Source organism: Pan paniscus, chromosome 8 (assembly GCF_029289425.2).
Source record: "Pan paniscus chromosome 8, NHGRI_mPanPan1-v2.0_pri, whole genome shotgun sequence".
NCBI lineage: Eukaryota > Metazoa > Chordata > Mammalia > Primates > Hominidae > Pan > Pan paniscus.
Window position 1 is genome coordinate 110,338,048 of NC_073257.2, and position 20,944 is coordinate 110,358,991.

At 43.7% G+C, this 20,944-nt stretch overlaps 1 protein-coding gene across 20 annotated transcripts in view; it reads right to left on the reverse strand.

Moving 5' to 3' along the window:
- HPS1 (HPS1 biogenesis of lysosomal organelles complex 3 subunit 1) overlaps positions 1–14,953 on the reverse strand; it is a 29,992-nt gene extending 15,039 nt beyond the window's left edge. For 4 of the 20 annotated variants that reach the window (XM_055093266.2, XM_057298970.2, XM_055093261.2 and 1 more), the window contains exons 1-6: positions 14,861–14,953; positions 13,304–13,420; positions 11,112–11,228; positions 3,616–3,753; positions 3,253–3,395; positions 1,962–2,070 (exon numbers count right to left, since the gene is read on the reverse strand). In XM_055093266.2, the coding sequence (XP_054949241.1) occupies positions 1,962–2,070; positions 3,253–3,395; positions 3,616–3,753; positions 11,112–11,228 (507 nt within the window). In that variant the 5' untranslated portion in view covers positions 13,304–13,420; positions 14,861–14,953. Of the gene's footprint in view, positions 1–1,961; positions 2,071–3,252; positions 3,396–3,615; positions 3,756–11,111; positions 11,229–13,303; positions 13,421–14,652 lie in introns of those variants that run through there. The other 16 variants (XM_055093265.2, XM_024930365.5, XM_008950769.6 and 13 more) reach the window with 10 other exon arrangements.
- Positions 14,954–20,944: the final 5,991 nt, after the last annotated feature.

Consider the following 20,944-nt stretch of genomic DNA (forward strand, 5'->3'; position numbering starts at 1 on the left):
AGCCACATGTAGCTAATGACTATCATATTGGACAGATCTAAATATAGTTTTCCTGAAACTTAAAGAAGTTTCATGTGACTAGCACTCAGTAAGTGTGGACAAGAGAGGCATAAGATGAAGCTGGAGTGAAATAGGCAGCGATAGATCACACAGGGCCTGGTAGGCTTGGGAAGAGTTTGGATTTTATACTAATGGCATTAGGTCACCTCCTAAAAGAAGTCTTTCCTAATGTCCTAGAAAGAGTTTACCACTCCATCTCTTGTGCCACCATGGCTTTTGATGAAAAACCTAATATGGCACCAGGATTCTTTATTATATCTTTTAGTATATACATGGCTGATTTCCCCTCAAGGGCAGTGAATATGTCTTTATTCATCTCTTTATTCCCATGGCCTGGCACACCTCTTAGCATATAATAGGTACTATATGTTTATTGGAAGAGTGAATGAGTGGGGGTGTGAGAATGAATTCCTTCAGATCTATTTTCCAGCTCATTAATTCTCCCTCTAGCTATGTCTCATCTGCTATTTAACACATCCCTTGAGTTTTTCATTTTAACAACTATGTTTTCTTTTCTAAAATATCTGTACGTGTTCTTTTTCAAATTTGCCTGGTCAATTTAGAGTTTCTTCTTATCTCATTTTGTGATTCTACATTTCATATTTTTAAATATTTCATAGTTATTTTATATTCTATACCTAATAGTTCCAATGTATCAAGTGCCTTGGGATCTAAATCTGTTGGTGATTGATTTTCCTGACTCTCACTCATGGTGGCTTATTTTCTTCCATATCTGATTTTCTTCAGTTGTGAGTTCACGTTTGTTTGATCTTTACCTTTCCTGCTCTAGCAGTGGTTTTCAAAGTGTGGTTCCTGGACAACCACAATAAACAGCACCTGGGAATTTTTTAGAAATGGAAGTTCTAGGGCCGGGCACTGTGGCTCACGCCTGTAATCCCAGCACTTTGGGAGGCTGAGTGGGCAGATCATGAGGTCAGGAGTTCGAGACCAGCCTGACCAACATAGTGAAACCCCATCTCTACTAAAAACACAAAAATTAGCCAGGCATGGTGGCACGTGCCTGTAATCCCAGCTACTCAGGAGGCTGAGGCAGGAGAATTGCTTGAACCTGGGAGGCAGAGGTCACAGTGAGCCAAGATTGCTCCACTGCACTCCAGCCTGGGCAACAGAGCGAGACTCCATCTCAAAAAAAAAAAAAGAAAAAAAAGAAATGCAAGTTCTAGAGCCCCCAACCGAGACTCGCTAAATGAGAAATGCTGAAAGTGAGGCCCAGTAACCTGTATTTAACAAGCCCTACAGAGGATTCTGACACACACTGGAGTATGAAAACCACTGCTTGAAAGAGAATTTGGTTTACCTCTTTAGGAAGGCAAGGAGTGCTACTGACCAGCAGCCACTTTAGTTTTTATTTTTAATTTTTTAGTTTTTTATTTACTAGGGCTTTATAAAAGGACCAGTAGCCACTTTAACTTTTTGGGGCTGGGCTTAACCTAGAGTTGCAGGCTCAGCTCTCCTATGCTGCTGCTGGCCTAAGGCTATTTACTGGCTGTAGTGCTGGTATCATTTGCACTCAGGGAATCTTGCCTTTAGCGCTGTGTTTTTCTCCACTGCTTTCCCCTCCAGTTCCAGCTCAATAAAATTTTGTGGGAAAAGGAGGGGAGGGTTGAAGGAACTGTCTTCAAAGATTTCTGTAATTTACAGTGAACCCAAAAATTACATTAAAAGTCTGTGTTATCCAGGATCGAGCTGTTTTACCATGGGAAAGCCCATCAGGGTACCCAACCCTCCATATGGCCAGAAAGAACAACTCTCTCTGAATACACGAGTTTCAGGGGCTGCTTGTGCCTTCATTCATTAGGGTTAAAACATGGTCTTAAAGCTGGACGCCCCCTCTGACCTGACAGCTTCAAGTCCTGAGGACTCCCGCGCCCAGTAGTCACCTCCACGGCGAAGCACTGCTCCTGCTCCCGCAGGCGGCTGTAGGTCCACAGCAGGCTCTGGAAGTGCTCCCACAGCTGGACACGCTGCGCCAGGTCTGGGGGCCGCAGCCTGGGGGCAGAGCCAGAGAGGGTGGGAGAGATCACGAGAAAGCTGGTCTCCCCCACACCCAACCAAAGGACCACAGTCTCAGCTCAGCATCAGAGCTTGGTGAGCCCATGTGACCTGCCCACACAGCTGGGAAAGGGGGCCACGTTTCCGGCCAAGCTCTAGCTGTGGAGTGGGGTGGGATAGGCACGGAGCCAGAAGGCAGGCAGCTGAGCAAATCACCTCACTCCTTAGCCTCTGTCACACAAACACATGTCATACAAAGCCAGCTAGAGAGAGCCAGGGTGATGCTTAAGCTTCTCACACAGAGGCCACTGAACACAGAAAGATCTGGTCCATCATCAGGGCCCTACTCAGGGTCGCAGCCATCTCGGATGCTGGCAACGTCTGCACTGGCCACTGTGGTTCATGTAACAGGCATCCGCCACCTGCAGCATTTGCCACTGAAACCATGACCTATCTGGGCTAAAATGACTCATGAAACAATGTTTGTGCATTTGAGAAATGCCTCAATATGGGTAGTTGCTCATATCGCCACAAAACTCTAAAGTCCCAGAGCTTCACACTCCGCAGCTTCCCAATCCATCTTAGAGAATCAGGGGGTGGTGATACCATGAACTTCTCTTTTCTAGGTCTACATTTCAACTACAAGCCTTTTCTGGGGTCCCTCCCACCTCAGTGTATACTCTGAACCATGATTCTCTTTCCCCAAGTTCTTTACTGTGGGCCCAGAGACAGGTTTTAAGGTCTGTCTCCTGAGAAAACCTTCACGAGACTGTATGAGTGTGCATGGGCTTGTGTTTTTCTGGAGGGAGAGTCTGAAGCTTGAGAAGCCAGAGAGGACTAGCTCAGACCAGATTTGTAATGACGGGCGATGATGTTGGGAGGATGGAAAGAGCACTGGACTGAGAGTCCTGAGCTCAAATATCCAGTTTGGATGTGGCCACCAACCAGTCAGATGACCCCAGGCAAGTGAGTTCCATTCTCTGCTCTGTTTCACCAGATATAAAGTCAGAGGGTCAGACCAGATGGTCTCCAAGGTTCACTTGAGCTGTTTCTCTGACCTAGGGACCCAGCTGGGGGCAGTGTGTGAAAAATGGCAGCTTCACAGGGGCTGGGCACACGCTGCCTGGCCCAGCGAGGGTGCTCGGCAAAGGACAGAGGGGACCAGCTTTGAAGACTCACTCCTTTCGGATAAGATGACCGTCCACAGTCACCAGCCCAAAGTGCACTTCGAACAGGTACTTGAGCACATACAGCTTCCGCCGCAGGTCCCCCTCGCTCTCGGTGTGGTCACCATTGATGGCAATGAACAGGCATTCTCCAAACTGCAGGCACAGGCAGGCCAGTGTCAGCCAGCCCCAAGAGCACTCCCTTCACCTGCCCTGGTCTCTGCAGACAAGCCAGGGGAGGCTCGGGTACCAGGCGGGTTTGATAAGATGCCGTTTCTGCCTTCTAAAGGAGTCTAAAGTTCCAAATAAGAGAGGCCTGTGGACTCCCCATCAAGCTGAGGGAAGAGGAACATGGGCCCCAGAGCTATAGACTCACCAGGTGAAGGACATACAGGAAGTTGCCATTTTCTGTGGAGAAGCAGGTGTAGGTGTCCGAGAGCTTCTCCAGCATCGTCATGGAGGAGATGATGACCGGGGCTAGGAGGGTGCTGAGCTGGTCCTCCAGGGCAGGGAGCTGCAAAAATGGGGGAAAATTTCACAGCTTAGAGTGGGCCAGACACCAAGAACAAAGGAAGGGACAAGATCAGGCCTTGATATCAAGGGTTCCATAGTGTTAGACCCTCCTGGGAGGGTATCACTGTCCTGGTAGGGAGGGGGGCAAAAAGAGACTGTCCCCAACACTTTGGGTGGTGGTTAGGAAGAATGGGGAGGGCCAGCTGGGTAATGGTGCTGTTTAGGCTCTGAATCTAGAAGGAAACATTAAGGAATTGGGCCTCATTACAACAGTGGAATGTGGGGAGCACTGAACGGGGAGCTGGAAGGAAGTTTGTAGCATGTACCAAAGTCTATGCTGTTTTTTGCAATAAGTCTACTTTGGAAAATTTGTCCTAAGGAAAATGATCAGAGATTGGGACAAAGACACATGCACAAAGATGTTCACTACTGCATAATTTATAATAGCAAACAACTGGAAAAAAATGTTAACATCTAGTATCAGGGAAATAGTTAAATAAATAGCAGTACATCAAAATTATGGAAGGGTCTATAGCCACTTAAAATATTAGAGTGTTTCAATGACATGGAAAATTCCTCTGATACAATGTTGTAGCTAAAAATAAAACAAGAATGTGAATGCATAGAAAAAATGAAGTATTGATAAAATACTGAGAAAGCCAACACTATTAAAGTTACTTCTGGATAGAGGAATTAGGAGTGATTTTTTTCCCTCTATTTTTAAGTATGTTTCTGTACTTTTCCTATTTTGCATAACAAGCCTGCATTGACTTTGATAAGCTCTTCCTCCATCCATTCTCTCAGCTCTCCAAAAGAAGGAACAAAACAAATAAACAAAAACAAAAAGGAACTGGACAAGTTTGTTGCAAATGTGTGAATAAAATGGGATAAAGCCAGTGGAACAGTTACAACTCAAATTCTCCGTAGTGGAATAAAAAGAAAGGAAGAAAACAGCAGACTTCCCAAGAAGATTTCAGGAGACGTGAATGAAATATGGGGAAGGCACAGTCCTAACTTGGAGCTGGGGAAGTCTACAAGAAGCTGAGTAAGACCTTGCCTTGAAAAGAAAGACAGGCAACTGGCCAGTGGGAAGGTGCAGCATTGAAGTACAAGTGGGACACAGCACTATGGAGTAGGTTTTCCTGCCAACATTCGGGAACCAAGGACTCACAGTTAGTCTGTCCAGCTTTCACAGTGGCTCCTACTTATCATTCTGGTTCCAGCTCAGATTTTTTTTTTCTGGCCACCTCAGGCTACCGCCCTCCACCTCTGTCACTCCCCGTCCCATACCCCATTTAACTTCTCCAGACTATTTGTCACTATCTGAATTCATGGTACTTATTTGCCATCTGGTTCACTGTACAATGTCCTTCTTTAGACTCTGAGTTCCATGAAAGCAAGGATCATGTTGCTACGTTTACTGCTTTACCCCGAGAGACTGGCACATGGTAGGTTCCCAATTAATATTTGGTTAATGAATACCCCACAGATAGGTGAGAATTCCATAAACAGGCAAGAATTCAAATATTTGCTGAATTATTCATATACCATGATTTTCTTGAACAAATTTTATTAATAGAGAAGTCACTTATGAATCTAGATGTTGATAGAAACTCATCGTAAAAGCAGTATAGTCACATACTGAAGAGCAATGTTTTGGTCAGCAACAGACCACGCATGATAGTGGCCCCATAAGATTATATTGCTTTATATTTGCTATACCTTCTCTATGTTCATTCAGATACACAAACATTTCCATTGTGTTACAACTGCCTGCAGTATTCAGTACAGTCACATGCTGTAGGTTTGCAGCCTAGGAGCAACAGGCCATACTGTACAGCCTAGGTGTGTAGTTGGCTACACCATCTAGGTTTGTGTAAGTACACACTATGATGTTCACATGACAAGGAAATCACCTAATGATGAATTTGTTATTAACAGAATGTATCACCATCATTAAGCAGGGCATGACTATAGCTTTTTCTGCAGGAATAGAACTTTTTTTTGGTGAGGGGATGACATGGTTAAGCTTTGTGTTCCCATCAAATCTCATCTTGACTTGTAATCCCCATAATCCCCACGTGTCAAGGGAGACCTGGTGGAGATAACTGAATCATGGGGGTGGTTCCCCCAGGCTGTTCTCAACTTGTTCTCATGAAAATGAGTGAGTCCTCACCAGATCTGATGGTTTTATAAGGGGCTCTTCCCCACTTTTCTTGACACTTCTTCCTGCTGCCTTGCGAAGGAGGTGCCTTGTTTCCCCTTTGCCTTCCACCACGACTGTTAACTTTCCTGAGTTCTCCCCAGCCATGCTGAACTGTGAGTCAATTAAACCTTTTTTCTTTATAAATTACCCAGTCTCAGGCAGTTCTTTATAGTGGTATGAAAACGGACTGACACAGTAAATTGGTACCACAGAGAGTGAGGTGCTACTATAAAGATACCCAAAAATGTGAAAGTGACTTTGAAACTGGGTAACAGGCAGAGGTTAGAACAGTATGTAGGGCTCAGAAGAAAACAGGAAGATGTGGGAAAGTTTGGAACTTCCCAGAGACTCGTTGAATGCTTTTGAACAAAATTCTGATAGTGATATGGACAATGAAGTCCAGGCTGAGGTGGTCTCAGATGGAGATGAGGAACTTATTTGGAACTGGAACAAAGGTGACTCTTGTTATGCTTTAGCAAAGAGACCGGCAGCATTTTGCCCCTGCCCTAGAGATCTGTGCAACTTTGAACTTGAGAGAGATGATTTAGGGTGGAAGAAATTTCTAGGTAGCAAAGCAATCAGGGAGTGACTTGGGTGCTCTAAAAAGCACTCAGTTTTATGCATTCACTAATAGATGGTTTGAAATTGGGACTTATGTTTAAAAGGGAAGCAGAACATAAAAGTTTGGAAAATGTGCAGCCTGATGATGCAATAGAAAAGAAAAGCCCATTTTCTGAGGAGAAATTCAAGCCCTGGCTGCAGAAATTTGCATAAATAATGAAGAGCCAAACGTTAATCACCAAGACCATGGGAAAAATGTCTCCAGAGCATGTCAGAGGTCTTCACAGCAGCCCCTCTCGCCACAGGCCTGGAAGCCTAGGAAGAAAAAACTGTTTCAGGGGTTGGGCCCAGGGCCTTGCTGCTTTGTGCGCTCTGGGGACATGGTGCCCTGCGTCCTAGCCATGGCTAAAAGGTGCCAACATATAGCTCTGGCTGTTGTTTCAGAGAGTGCAAACCCCAAGCTTTGGTGGCCTACATGTGGTATTGGGCCCACGGGTGCACATAAATCAAAAACTGAGGTTTGGGAACCTCCACCTAGATTTCAGAGGATGTATGGAAATGGCAGGATGTCCAGGCAGAAATTTGCTGCAGGGGCAGAGCCCTCATGGAGAACCTCTGCTAGAGTGATTAAGGGAATGTGGGGTCAGACGCGTCCACACAGAGTCCCCATTGGGGCATTGCCTAGTGGAGCTGTGAGAATAGGGCCATCATCCTCTAGCCCCCAGAATGGTAGATCCACTGACAGCTTGCACCATGCACCTGGAAAAGCCGCAGACACAACACCAGCCTGTGAAAACAGCTGGGAAGAGGACTGTACCCTGCAGAAGCACAGGGGTAGGGCTGCCCAAGGCCTTGGGAGCCCACCTCTTGTATCAGTGTGACCTGGACGTGGATAGAGTCAAAGGAGATCATTTCAAAGCTTTAAGATTTGACTGCCCCACTGGATTTCGGACTTGCATGGGTCCTGTAGCCCCTTAGTTTCAGCCAATTTCTCCCATTTGGAATGGGAACATTTACCCAATGCCTATACCCCCATTGTGTCTTGGAAGTAACTTGTTTTTTATTTTACAGGGTCATAGGTGGAAGGGACTTGCCTTGTCTCAGGTGAGACTTTAGTCTTGGACTTTCTGGTTAATGCTGGAATGAATTAAGACTTTGGGGAGCTGTTGGGAAGGCATGATTGGTTTTGAAATGTAAAAGGGACATGAGATTTGGGAGGGTCCTGGGGCAGAATGATATGATTAGGCTTTGTGTCCCCATCCAAATCTCATCTTGAATTGTAATCCCCATAATCCCCACAATCCTCATATGTCAACGGAGAAACCAGATGGAGGTAATTGAATCATGGGGGCAGTTTCCCCCATGCTGTTCTTGTGACAGTGAGTTCTCATGAGATCTAATGGTTTTATAAGAGGCTCTTTCCCCTTCACTCAGCACTTCTCCTTCCTGCTGCCTTGTGAAGAAGGTGCCTTGCTTCCCCTTTGCCTTTCGACATGATTGTAAGTTTCCTGAGGCCTCCACAGCCTTCTGAACTGTGAGTCAATTAAACTTCTTTCCTTTACAAAGTACCCAGTCTTGGGCATTTCTTTATAGTGGTAAGAAAATGGACTAATACAGGGGAGATAAAAATATTTGGTGTATATAAAGGAGCATACTCATACATTACTTGGTGGAATTATAAAGTAGTACAATGTCTTTGAATGGCTTTTGACTCAACATTTTTATTTTTAGGAATTTATCCTAAATTTATCCGAGGAATTTATCTGACATGAGATAAAATTTAAGCACAAATGTTTCTTAAAGCAAGAGTGATATAGCAAATTAGGAGCAATATATATGTCCATATGAGGAAAATGGTTAAATAAAGGATGATACACTGATTCATGTACTGGAGTACAATGTTTCCATTAAGAATTATGCTTCTGAGACTATTTAAGAAAATAGAAGAAATATCTTGATATAATGGCAAGTGGAAAAAAAAAAACAGGCAGTAAAACTGTAAATGTGGTATAATCCCAATTATATAGAAAAAATAAAGACCCAAAGAAAGTATATTAAAAAGCTAATAGCTCTGGGTCATGGAATTATAGGTCATTTAAAAACTATCTCTTTGTATTTCCAAATTTCCTACAATTAACTCATTATTTATATGATGAGAAAAGAATGTGTTGCACATTAACAACAACAACAAAAAACTTTAAAGACCACCTTTCCTTTACAATACTCATTTTTAGGAACTGAAAATTCAGGAGTTCGTTCCTTTGCCAGGTTTTCAATAAAGAGGAAGAGAAAGGCCACCAAATAGTTTGCTTCTTAAGTTGACATAGTTGTAACAGTAGTTTAAAAACTGAAATATTTAAAAATTCTTAATTTAAATATTATATGTATTGACTGTTAAAAAATTAAAAAAGCCTAACAGTTAGCTTAAATAAAACCACTTGAATGTCTATGATCTCTGATATCTTGTGTTTGCCTAAAGACTGTGATGAGAACACGGGTGATGTTGATGGTAAATGGACTCCCTGAAGTGGAGTCAGCTCACTCATTGGCTGGATGATGAGACCCCTTAGAGCAGAAAGGGCAAGAGAGGCAATCAGTCCATGCTGCAGAAATGTAAGAACACCTTCCACTGCATCCCCAGTAAAAATATTTTTAACCCAAAATTAATCTGGAAAACATTTTCAAAATAAATTACTCCTTTAAAATGTAGAGTGGAAATTATGTAAGTGAAAATGACAAGTATTTCTGAGTTGTAATGTTAAAGTGTTGAACTGGATGTCCACGTGCAAAAAAAAAAAATTATCTTCAATCCATAGCTCGTACCACACACAAAAATTCAAAGTAGATCATCAGACCTGATATAAAACCTAAAACTATAAAACTTTCAAAAGAATATGTAGAGAAAACTCTTTGTAAGTTGGGCAAAGATTTCTTAGATATAACACTAAAAGCATAATCCATAAATGCAAAATGGATAAACTCGAGTTCTAATACTTCTGCTCTTTGAAAGATACCATTGAGAATACAAACACAAGCCACAAACTGAAAGAAAGTATTTGTAAAACATATATCTGATAAAGGATTTCATCCAAAATATATTAGAAGCTCTCAAAACTCAGTAAGAATAAGAAGAAGAAACAATCAACTCAAATAAAAACTGGGCAAAAGATATGGCAAATAAGCACATGAAAAGATGCTCAAAAGCATTAGTCATTAAGGAAATGAAATTTAAAACAGTGAGATTCTAGTGAACATCTATTAGAATGGCTAAAATTAAAAAGACGGACTATAGTGTTGGTGAGGATATGGAGGAACTGAACTCTCAAACACTACAGGTGGAATCAAAAATTATACAACCACTTTGGAAAAGTTTGGCAGTTTATTAAATAGTTACACATACACCTACATGACCTAGCCAGTCTATCCTCCAGTCTATCCTAAGTATCTGTCCTTGGACATGAAAGCATCCATGTATACATAGACTTGTACGTGCATGTTCATAGTTGCTTTATTTGTAATAGTCAAAAACTGAAAATAACACAGATGTCCATCAACAAGTAAATGAATGAACAAATGGTGGCATGCTGATACAATAGATTACTACTCAATGACAAGGAATGAACGATTGATACATGCCACAACACAGATGAATCACAAAATAATTATGCTGAGTGAAAGCAGTCAAACCAAAACCAAACTAAATCCAAGCACATACTGTATGACTCCATTTATATAAGGCCATATAATACAAACTAATCTACCATGACAGAAAGCAGATCAGCAGTTCCTACACGATGGGGATGGGAAAGAAGGGATTACAAATGTTTGAGGTGGTAGATATATTCCTTTTATTGATTGTGATAGAATCATAGGTATATACATATCAAAGCTTATCAAATTGTGCACTTTAAATATGTGCAATTTATGGTATGTTAATCATACCTTAATACAGCTATTAAAAAATTAACGTGTTCAGCTTACGTTAAACTTTTTTTTTTTTTTTTTGCTCTGTCGCCCAGGTTGGAATGCATGGGCACAATCTTGGCTCACTGCAGCCTCTACCACCTGGACTCAAGTGATCCTCCCACCTCAACCTCCCAAGTAGCTGGGACTATAGGCACGCACCACCACACCTGGCTAATTTTTGTATTTTTTTTGTAGAGACAGGGTTTCGCCATGCTGCCCAGGCTGGTCTCAAATCCCTGAGCTCAAGCAATTGGCCCACCTTGGCTTCCCAAAGTGTTGTGATTACAGGCGTGAGCCACCGTGCCCAGCCTTGTTAAACTTTTTAGGTTACAGAAACTGATGGCTCCAAGTTCTTCTGTTACATGATAAAATTCGACTTCTTCTTGCCCTCATTTAGTCCAGAGAGGACTGGTGGGGTGTGGGTGTGGGGTCACCGAGCTCAGAGCATCAAGAGGCCAACCTTGAGGATAAGGGTCTAGGTGTGAAGGATGCTGGACCCCACACAGCACCCTGCTCATGCTGCCCAGGACAGGGTGAACACAGGTTTTCCTGCCTCTCTGCCTGCTGGTAGTTTTGTATAGTTCCTTCCTATCCACCCCTCCTGGGACTGCCTACCCTGCACTCACCTCTTCTTCCTCATTCTCTGACTGCCCGAACTTCAGCCGGAGACTCTCTTCAAACTCCTCATCTGTCCAGTAGAAGAGGACCTCTGCGCCCTCAGTGGCCACCAAGACACACTTCATCTGCCAGGGAAAGGCAAGGTCAAGGTCAGCCTCCAGCCCCAACATCCATGAGCTCAGTCTGAGTAACGAAGAGGACCCCAACCTCAGCAAACATTCAGTGAGCCCCTTCTGCACACCAGGCATCACAAGGGACTTCCATTTTTGTTGCACCCTCACAACTGGACAAAGTAGGACTCTTCAGGTATCCCCATTTTAGAGAGCAGGACACAGGCACAGCCTGAAGTGGCAAAGCTGGGATCTGGACCCAGACATGTCTGATGCCAAGGCTGGGGCCCTTTCCTATGTGGTATCTGGTCCCTATCAGCACAGCAACAGACCCACCATGGGGCCTACTGGAACCAGACTGGAACACGAAGGGACCCAGGTCTTGGCCTAGACATGGAGCCAAATGCCCAGGGAGGCCATGCTCATGGCAGCCAGTTAGTGCCTGGTGTGGATCGGAGGGCACTGGTGCACCTCCATCTCTGGGCAGTCCAGAGATATCTCTCCCTCAGATAAAAACAGTTCCAGGGCTGGGCATGGTGGCTCACGCCTGTAATCCCAGCACTTTGGGAGGCCAAGGGGGGCGGGGGGGTGGATCACCTGAAGTCAGGAGTTCGAGACCAGCCTGGCCAACATGGTGAAACCCCGTCTCTACTAAAAATACAAAAATTAGCCAGGCATGGTGGCAAGTGCCTGTTATCCCAGCTACTCGGGATAATTGCTGAGGCAGGAGAATTGCTTGAACCCGGGAGGCAGAGGTTGCAGTGAGCCGAGATTACACCACTGCACTCCAGCCTGGGTGACAGAGCGAGACTCTGTCTGAAAAAACAAACAAACAAACAAACAAACAAACAAAAAACAGCTCCAGAAGATGAGCCTCAAAGCCCCTGAATTTACTTCAGCACCACAGAAGTTTCATTCAAATGCTGCTCTCCCTGTTCATGGTGAGAACAGAGGCTGCCTAAAGACCCTGTACCTAGTAGGCTGCAGCTTCTAGGGCCACAGCCACCAGTGTCTTCAGCCCTCCCAAATCTCCTTCCCCACCCCACCACCACCCCCGCCACACACACACACCACACACTCTGTGCTTGATTATGTAACAAACGTCTTAACTATTCACCCACTGGAAGATCTTTAATACAGCTTCCCACACTGTGTGCCATGGCCCTCTGCGTGCGGCAAACCCTTGATCTTCTAAAACTCTTGGGGCAGCCTGACCAGGCTGGTGAGGACAGTGCTCCAGGCTGGCTGCTGCAGCTAAGAGGCCTCAGGCAGTGGTTTCAAATCCTCTTATGTGCCTCAGGGTGTCACGCAGATATAATCATGTGGTATGTGTGCTAAGCCATGACAATGATTAGGAAGCTCTGCTGTAACTCTCACACAAGTGGATTTCCAGTTTTCTTGGGAGGATCACAGCATCTCCAGGTCTTGTGTTCCGTCATCCCCATGTCCAGCTTAGTGGTCCTTACTGAATTCCTCCCAAACTAACTCGGTGCAACTGGTCCCAAGGTATTTATGGCAAATGCCAGGAGACATAACAGCACAGTGAAGAAGGAATGCAGCCTATTCCCACAGAATTACTCAATGCCAAGGCAGACACTGAGAGTGCAACAGGTGTGAAAAGGAGGTTGCTGGGAGAGGCGGGTGGACCTGAAGAGGCTGCTCTGGGACTCCCAGGTACATGTGACAAAGCTGACCAGAGTGTATGGGTTAGGGAGCAGTGGGCTATGGAATGGAGGCTGTGGTTGTGAGCGGAGAAGTGACCGGCTGGCTGGAGATGGGCAGGTCAAGGTCATGAAGGCGGTCATCTAGGTGCGGGTGTCAGGTAATGAGTGCTCATCCCTTGGTGGGGGCCGGGAGGAGCTTTAAAGATTCAGCAGGCTGTGATGACCCACCTGGATTCGAGGGGTGAAGGAGAGATGAGGCATCAGGATGGGGTGGTCTCAGGATGCAGGGCTGGGGAGGGGATGAGCAGGTGTGCAGAGCCCAGGAGCACTCAGTCCACTGCCTACCTCATTCCATCTGCCTCCCAAAGCCCCAGGGTGGATGCTGCCTGCCTCCCTGTCCTCCCCAGGTGGGGCAAGATCATCTACCTTGGCAAGGAGCACAGTGGAGCATCCAGACGGCCAGAGGTTCAGAAAGGGCTGCAGCAGACAGACTCGGTGACTGGCTCATGGGAGAGCAGCACAGCATCCCTGGTCCTGCAAATGCTTAAAACAGAGAGAATATGAGGGCAGGCAGATGCCCTGGTCCTGACTGCTGCCCGTTGAGAAAGGACAAGCTGGAGAAGGGCTGCGTGGTCCCTGGTCTCTCCAGGCCCTGAGGCAGTCTGCTAAGAACATATCTGGGATCCTGCCCCTCACCTCCCACAATGGAGAATAGGAACCCGGCCAGCACAGCCCTTTGCACAGAGCAGGTGCCCACTTTTGTTCCTTCCTCCTTTGTTCCCATGAAGTGCTCTCACTTCTGCGGGTCACTCAGAGCTCCCCAAGCAGCCCCAGGGAGCTTGCTAGGAGTGACTGACGGGAGACAGCATAGCACATCCCAGGCGGTGAGGATGCAGTCCCAGTGAAGGGAGTGGGGATCCTGGGATGATACGATGAATGGAAGGAAACTAACAGGAAAGGCATCTGGAACCAGGTTCTAGTTTTGGCTTTGCCAAGTCGCATAAACCTCTCTGAGCCTCAAACTCCTGCGGAGAAACAGAGCAACATCCCCTACTCTACCTCCCTACAGGGTTAGATCATGGGAGTGACCAGGCAAGCTGCAAAGTAACCTTAGCAAACTGCGTTCTTACATAGGTGTGGGGATCATTATTCCTATTTCCCAGCTTCCCTTCTTCAAATAACAGGATTAACCAATGTGGTTCCGGAATCATTCATATTTGGATAGAGGGCAGGAACAATAGAAAACTTAATTAGGAAGTCAAGCACTGTGAGCGAGTAAGAGACAAGTGACTACCCGCCACAAAGACTGCTGTTACGAGTTCGGCCTTTAGCAACCGAACCCTGAGACGGGCTCCATCACCCACATGATTGGCCCGAATGCCATATTCCCGAAACAGGGGGATGCTTCCCAAAGGCTGCTGGGAAGAGAACCTCGCCGGTGTCACACTGAGACTTCCGCTTCACCTCGCTATCTTGCCCTAGAAAGGGAACTCGGAGGGGACTCACTGGCGAAAGGAACTCCAGATGGCGGGGGGCCAACCTGGGGCGACCCCCAGCGCCCACTTTCACCATCTGGACCCCAGCAAACCTCCCTGTGGCCCTTGGTCCCGTCTTCAGCAGCTCCTTCTGGGGTCCCACACCTTCGGAGCCCGGCCCTGCCCCTGAGTCTCTGGAGAGAGCGAGTCAGCGGTTCGCCGCCGCGGGGCTCCCGTTTGCCTAGCACGCCAGTTTCTGTCCAGTTTCACCCCAAATCCCCACTCCCCCCACCCCCGAACCTCACGGCCACCCTGGGAAGGAGGCTTGACTTGTGACATCCACCCCTCTTCACGGCTGAGGAACTTTGGCCCCGAGCGAGGAAGCGACCGGCCCACGGCCACACGCCCGGGACCCCTAGGGCCCCTACCTCACTTCCGGGAGGGTTGAAGAGGGGCTCCGGAGGGAGGATCGCCGCCCCCAGAGGGGACAGCCCGGAGGCCCACGTACCGGATCGCGGCGCGCACAGCGCCCCGCCTGCAGGAGCCCGGGCGCGCTTCCGGGTAGGACCGCGTGATCGCGCACGTGATCGCGCACGTGATCGCCCCGCCCCGGGAGGGGCCGGAGCCGCCGTCGCCTTCCGCGGGTTCGAGCCCCGCCCCTGCCAGGCCTTGCCCATACCCCGTTTTACAGAAGAGGAAACGGAGGCGCAGAGAGAAGAAATAACTTGCTGAGGGTCCGAACCAGGCTCAGAACCCAGGTTTCCTGGCTCCTCAGCTGATCCCTTCTCTCCTCCCCATGCCCCGGAACCTCAGGCTTTGCTTAATGAACTGAAGTTCTGGGGCTAGAGCTGTCCTTTTGTGACTGCTCTCCCTGACCTTTGGGGAGGTGACACAGCGCACAGAAGGGCTCAGTTGCCCCCAGAGTGCCAACGCTGGAATTTATAGGAGTTCTCAATCTATTTTGGGAGTGGAGTGCACATTAGGAGTTTTGTGTTGAACCTATGTTTGCAATATTTATTTAAAAAAATCGTATGTGTATTGGGGGTGCCTGGAAGTGGAGGGGGCGCTCTGGAAGGGCCTAAATCCCCGAACAGTCCACCCCTCAGTGCCTGGGTGCCACCTGGGAGCTTTGAGCCCAGCCCAGCAAGGTATGGGTTGCAGGAACTGGCTGGGGATATAGTAGATTGAGCATCCCTTGGGGGAAAGGCAGAGGCTAAGAATCAATATCTCCACCACCTGCAGATCAAAGAGAGCATCACTCCCCCCAACCCACTACCCACCCCTTCCAGCCCACCTTAGGGCAAATTCTTCCAACTCTCCATCTACAGCACATAGCCCTGCCACACGCATCTGTTTCCTCAGCCCACCGTTGAGATCGTTCACTCACTATGCTTTCAGTGGTCGAATGAATTCCATCAAATGGATATGCTGTTATTTACTTATTCATTCCCCTACTGGTAGTTTCCATTTCCCAACTGCAATGTATGAGGATTCTGATTTCTCCACATCCTCACCAATGCTTGTTATTGTTGATTTTTTTTTTTTTTAAGTATAGTAACCCAGCGTGGAGTGGTGTCTTGTGATTTTATTTGCACTTCCCTGACGTTCGGCATCTTTTCATGTGCTTTTTGCCTATTTGTGTACCTTCTCTGGAGAAATGTCTATTCAAATCCTTTATCCATTTTTAAATTGTCTTTATTACTGAGTTGTAAGAGTTCTTTATATGCTCTGGTTACAAGCCCCTTATCAGATACTTGATTTGCAAAAGTTTTTTTTCCCATTATGTGGCTTGTCTTTTCACTTTCTTAGTGGTATCATTTGTAGCACCAAAGTTTTATATTTTTATGTAATCCAATATAATCTATTTTTTAGTTATGTACGGGTTTTTTGTGTCAACATGTTTCTTTTTTTCAAATTTGTTTGTGGTAAAATACATATAATGTAAAATTGATCATTAATCATTTTAAGTGTACTGTTCAGTAGTATTAACTACATTCCTGATGCTATGCAGCCATCACCACCATCCATCTCCACAGCTCTTTTCATCTTTTAAAACTGAAACTATATCCATTAAGCAACAATGCTGGCCGGGTGTGGTGGCTCACACCTGTAATCCCAACACTTTGGGAGGTCAAGGCGGGTGGATCACGAAGTCAGGAGTTTGAGGTCAGCCTAGCCAACATGGTGAAACCCTGTCTCTACTAAAAATACAACATTAGCAGGGTGTGGTGGCACACAGCTGTAGTCCCAGCGACTCAGGAAGCTGAGTCAGGAGAATTGCTGGTACCCAGGAGGCAGAGGTTGCAGTGAGCCAAGATCATGCCACTGCACTCCAGCCTGGGCAACGGAGCGAGACTCCCATCTCAAAAACAACAACAAAAACAACAACAACAACAATTCTTCATTCCTCCTCGTAGCAACCACAATGCTACTTTCTGTCTCTATGAATTTGACTACTCTAAGTACCTCATATAAGTAGAATCATACAGTATTTGTCTTTTTATGACTGGCTTATTTCACTTAGCATAATATTTTCAAGGTGCATTCATGTTGTAGCACATGTGAGAATTCCTTCCTTTTTTCTTTATTTTTAAGCCTGAATAATATTCTATAGTCTGTATATACTACATTTTGCTTATCCATTTATCTGCTGATGGACAATTGGGTTACATCCATTGTGAATAAGGCCATTATGAACATGGGTGTACAAATATCTCTTTGAGACTCTGCTTTCAATTCTTTTGGGCATATACCCAGAAGAGAAACTGCTAGATCATATGGTAATTCTATTTTTAATTTTTTTAAGGAACTACCATACTGTTTTCCACAGCAGCTGCATCATTTTACATTCCCAACCTGGAACAAGTGTTCCAGTTTACCCACATCTTTGTCAACACCTGCTATTTTCTATTTTCTTTAAAATTTTTATAGTAGCCATCCTAATGGGTGTGAGGTAGTTCAACATAAGTTTATATTTCTCTTAGGTAAATATCTACTCATGGGATTGCTGGGCTGTATGGTAAGTCTGTGTTTAAATTTATATTAAACTGCTGAACCATTTTCCAAAGTGGATGTACCATTTTACATTCCTTCTAGCAACACTGAGAGTTGTAATTGCTCTGTAGTCTTGTTAGCACTTGATATTGTCCTATTTTAACTTTAGCCATTCTAGTAGGTATGTGGTAGTATGTTAAGTGTTCAAATTTTGCCTATTTAAAAATTGGATTGTTTGTCTTATTATTTATGTGTTTGAATTCAAGCCCTTTATTATATTTTTTTTCCCAGTCTGTGGCTTTGTCTTTTCATTTTCTTTACAGTGACTTTTGAAGAGCAGAAATATTTGTGCATTTTGTGTCCTATGTAAAGTCTCTGCTTAGCCAGGGTCACAGAGATTTTCTCCTGTTTTTTCTTTTTTGCAGAAATTTAATAGTCGTAGATTTTGTTTTTAGGTTCACAATCCATTTTGAGTTAATTTTTGTGTGTGATGTGAAAGAAGGTTGAGGTTTTAGTCTTTTGTGTGTGTGTGTGGTTTTTTTTTTTGTATATAGATGTCCAATTTTTCTAGAACCATTTGTTGAAAAAAAAATATTTTCTCAGCCAGGCGTGGTGGCTCACGCCTGTAATCCCAGCACTTTGGGAGGCTCAGGAGGGCAGATCATCTGAGGTCAGGAATTGGAGACTAGCCTGGCCAACATGGTGAAACCCCATTTCTACTAAAAATACAAAAAAATAAATTAGCTGGGCGTGGTGGCATGCACCTGTAATCCCAGCTACTCGGGAGGCTGAGGCAGGAGAATCGCTTGAACCCAGGAGGCAGAGGTTGCAGTGAGCCAAGATCGTGACATTGCACTCCGGCTTGGGCAACAGGAGTGAAACTCCATCTCAAATAAATAAATAAATAAATCTTTTCTCCATTGAATTAATTATCATGGCACGTTGTCTCAAATCAGTTGACCATCTGTGTGTGAATCTATTTTTGGAGTCTATGTTCAATAAATTTAAAAGGAGTTTATTGATTTTCTTAGAGGCAGTTTTTGGTTGAATCAATTTTTATTGATCCTGTTTTTTAATTCATCAGTTTCTGTTCTGATAGTTACTATTTCGTGTCTTCTGTTTACTTTGGGTTTTTTTTTCTTCTAGAAACAGAGGCTACTGATTTGAGACCTTTTGTCTTTTCTAATGGAGTTGAGTGCTGTAGATCTTCCCCAAGGTCCTGCTTTATCAGCATCCCACAACTTTTTATCTGCCATGTTTTCATTTTCAATTACTTTAAAATGCTAATTTTTCTTTTGATTTATTTAGAGTATAGTTCAGAGGTCAGTCAGATATTTGAGTGTACTTTGTACCAGCTTTTTAAGTTTCTCCCACCTGTTCCCTTTCCCTCTCCATTCAATTTTCAGCTGCTCTGGCAGTCTTGAACACCAATGTCACTCCACGGTCTAATATAATAGCTGCTTGCTGATGGACCTTGCTCTTTGTTGTGAAGTAGGGGAATTCCTTCAGGAGAAAAGCCAAATAAATGTGGATATCACCCAGTGTGATTTTCTTCATTCAAGAGCTATATCTCCTGCAGTTTCTGCCTGCTCTTAGCTGTACTGCATTGCCTTCAAAGAATTGTTTTTTCAAATTTTGTCTAAGGTTCGTAATTGTTATTGGCAAAAGGGTCAGTCTGATACGACTGTAACATTACCAGAAATTGGAAGTTCTTTCTGCATATTTTTATATGTAGTCTTTTCCATTTAGTTTGAAATATTTTCTTTTTATTGTGATTTCTGATTTTTTTCTCATGGAATATTTAGAAGTGTGTTTCTTAATTTTCAAGCACAGGGAGATTTTCTAGTTATCTATCTATCTATCTATCTATCTATCTATCTATCTATCTATCATCTATCTATAATTTCCACTTATATTCCACTGCTGTCAGAAATACATTGTATGTTATTATTCTTTGAAGTTTTTTGAAACTTTATGTCACAGTATATAACCACGTTTTATAAATATTTCAATGTGTTGTTGAAAAAGGACTTTATTCATTTGTTGTTGTAATGTTCTCCATATATCATTTAGATAAAATGTTAATTGTATTGTTTAAATCTTTTCTATTCTTTCTGATTTTTGTCTGCCTTTTCTCTCATTTTCTGAGAGAAATAGCAGTTAAAAATCTATTATAATTGCAAATTTTTCTATTTCTCCTTTTATTTCTGTTAGATTTTTGCTTCACATATAGGAGATGTCATTAGGTACATGCAGATTTATAATTATATATCTTACTGTTAAATCAAAACTTTCATCTTTATGAAATGTCCCTATCACTAGCAATGCTTTTTGGTTTTACAAAAGCATTTATTGTCTCATATAAACATAAGGACATCACCTTTTGTTGCATGGCATATCTTTTTCTTACTCCTTTTAATTTCTTATATTTTAGATATTTCTTTTGAAATAGCTTTTAATTGAACTTTCTTTTATCTTATCTGACAACCTTCATCTTTTAATCGGAGAATTTATTCCATTTACATTTAGTGCCATTACAAATAAATTTGGTTTTAAATCTATTATCTTGCTAGTTGCTTTCTGTTTGTCCTGTTCTTCATTATCTTTGTCTTCTTTCTTGCTTTCTGTTAGATGAAGCGTTTTTGTTATGATTCCACTGCCTCTCCATTCACTTAAAGAATATACTCTTTTAAGTATTCTTTCAGTGGTTACCATAGAGACTAAAACATGTATCCTTGACTTATCAAAGTTTAATGTAAATTAGTAGTTTTACCTCTTTCTTGAAAATGTAAGGATGTTAATATATCTTCCATTTACCAGCTTTCAATATGTATGGTATTATTGTAATGCATTTTTAATTATTTACCTATTTTAAATTGCAAGAGACATTGTTATTATTAGATTATATTTATTTAGAGTTTCCCACATAATTACCCTTCACGTTGCTTTTTATTCTTTCCTGCATCTCTCACTGCATTATTTTGATTGTTCATTCTTTCTCTCCCTGTCTGTCTTCATCTTTCCCTTCACTGTCCCCTCCAATTTTCTCAGCCTCCCACCACCCATGCACTTGTAGACATAGTTGAGTTCCAAGACATTAGGTGCACACGTGGTGAAATTCTACTATAATACATTTCAGTTGCTGCTGGAGCAACCCCACGTACTTGTCTTAAAATTCAATTTAACTAATTTCTCCTATGTGAGGTCAATCTTTTCCTTTTAAAAACCTAACAAGGTGAGTATGCCTTGGGGCATGCTTAGTCTGCATTAAATATGCATTAAATCACGGCTTGGAAGAAACTGGGGTGGCAAGAGTCAAGTAATTAACTCAAAAATAAAATCAGGACACTATCCCTGAGGGTGAGAGGATCTTCAAAATGTGTTATCTGTGTTGAATTTCATGTGCATGCATTCTAGAAGGCACGTTGCATTTATGTAGAAATAGCAACAATTTAAAGCTAACTTTGAAACGTCTCAAAAGGATGTTATCTAATATATAAGCTAACATGAGGAGGAAATAGAAAAACAATAGCACCTGGACCAGAGACCATCTGACATAACATCGGACAACAGGGAGTTTCAGGTAAACTTAGATTTC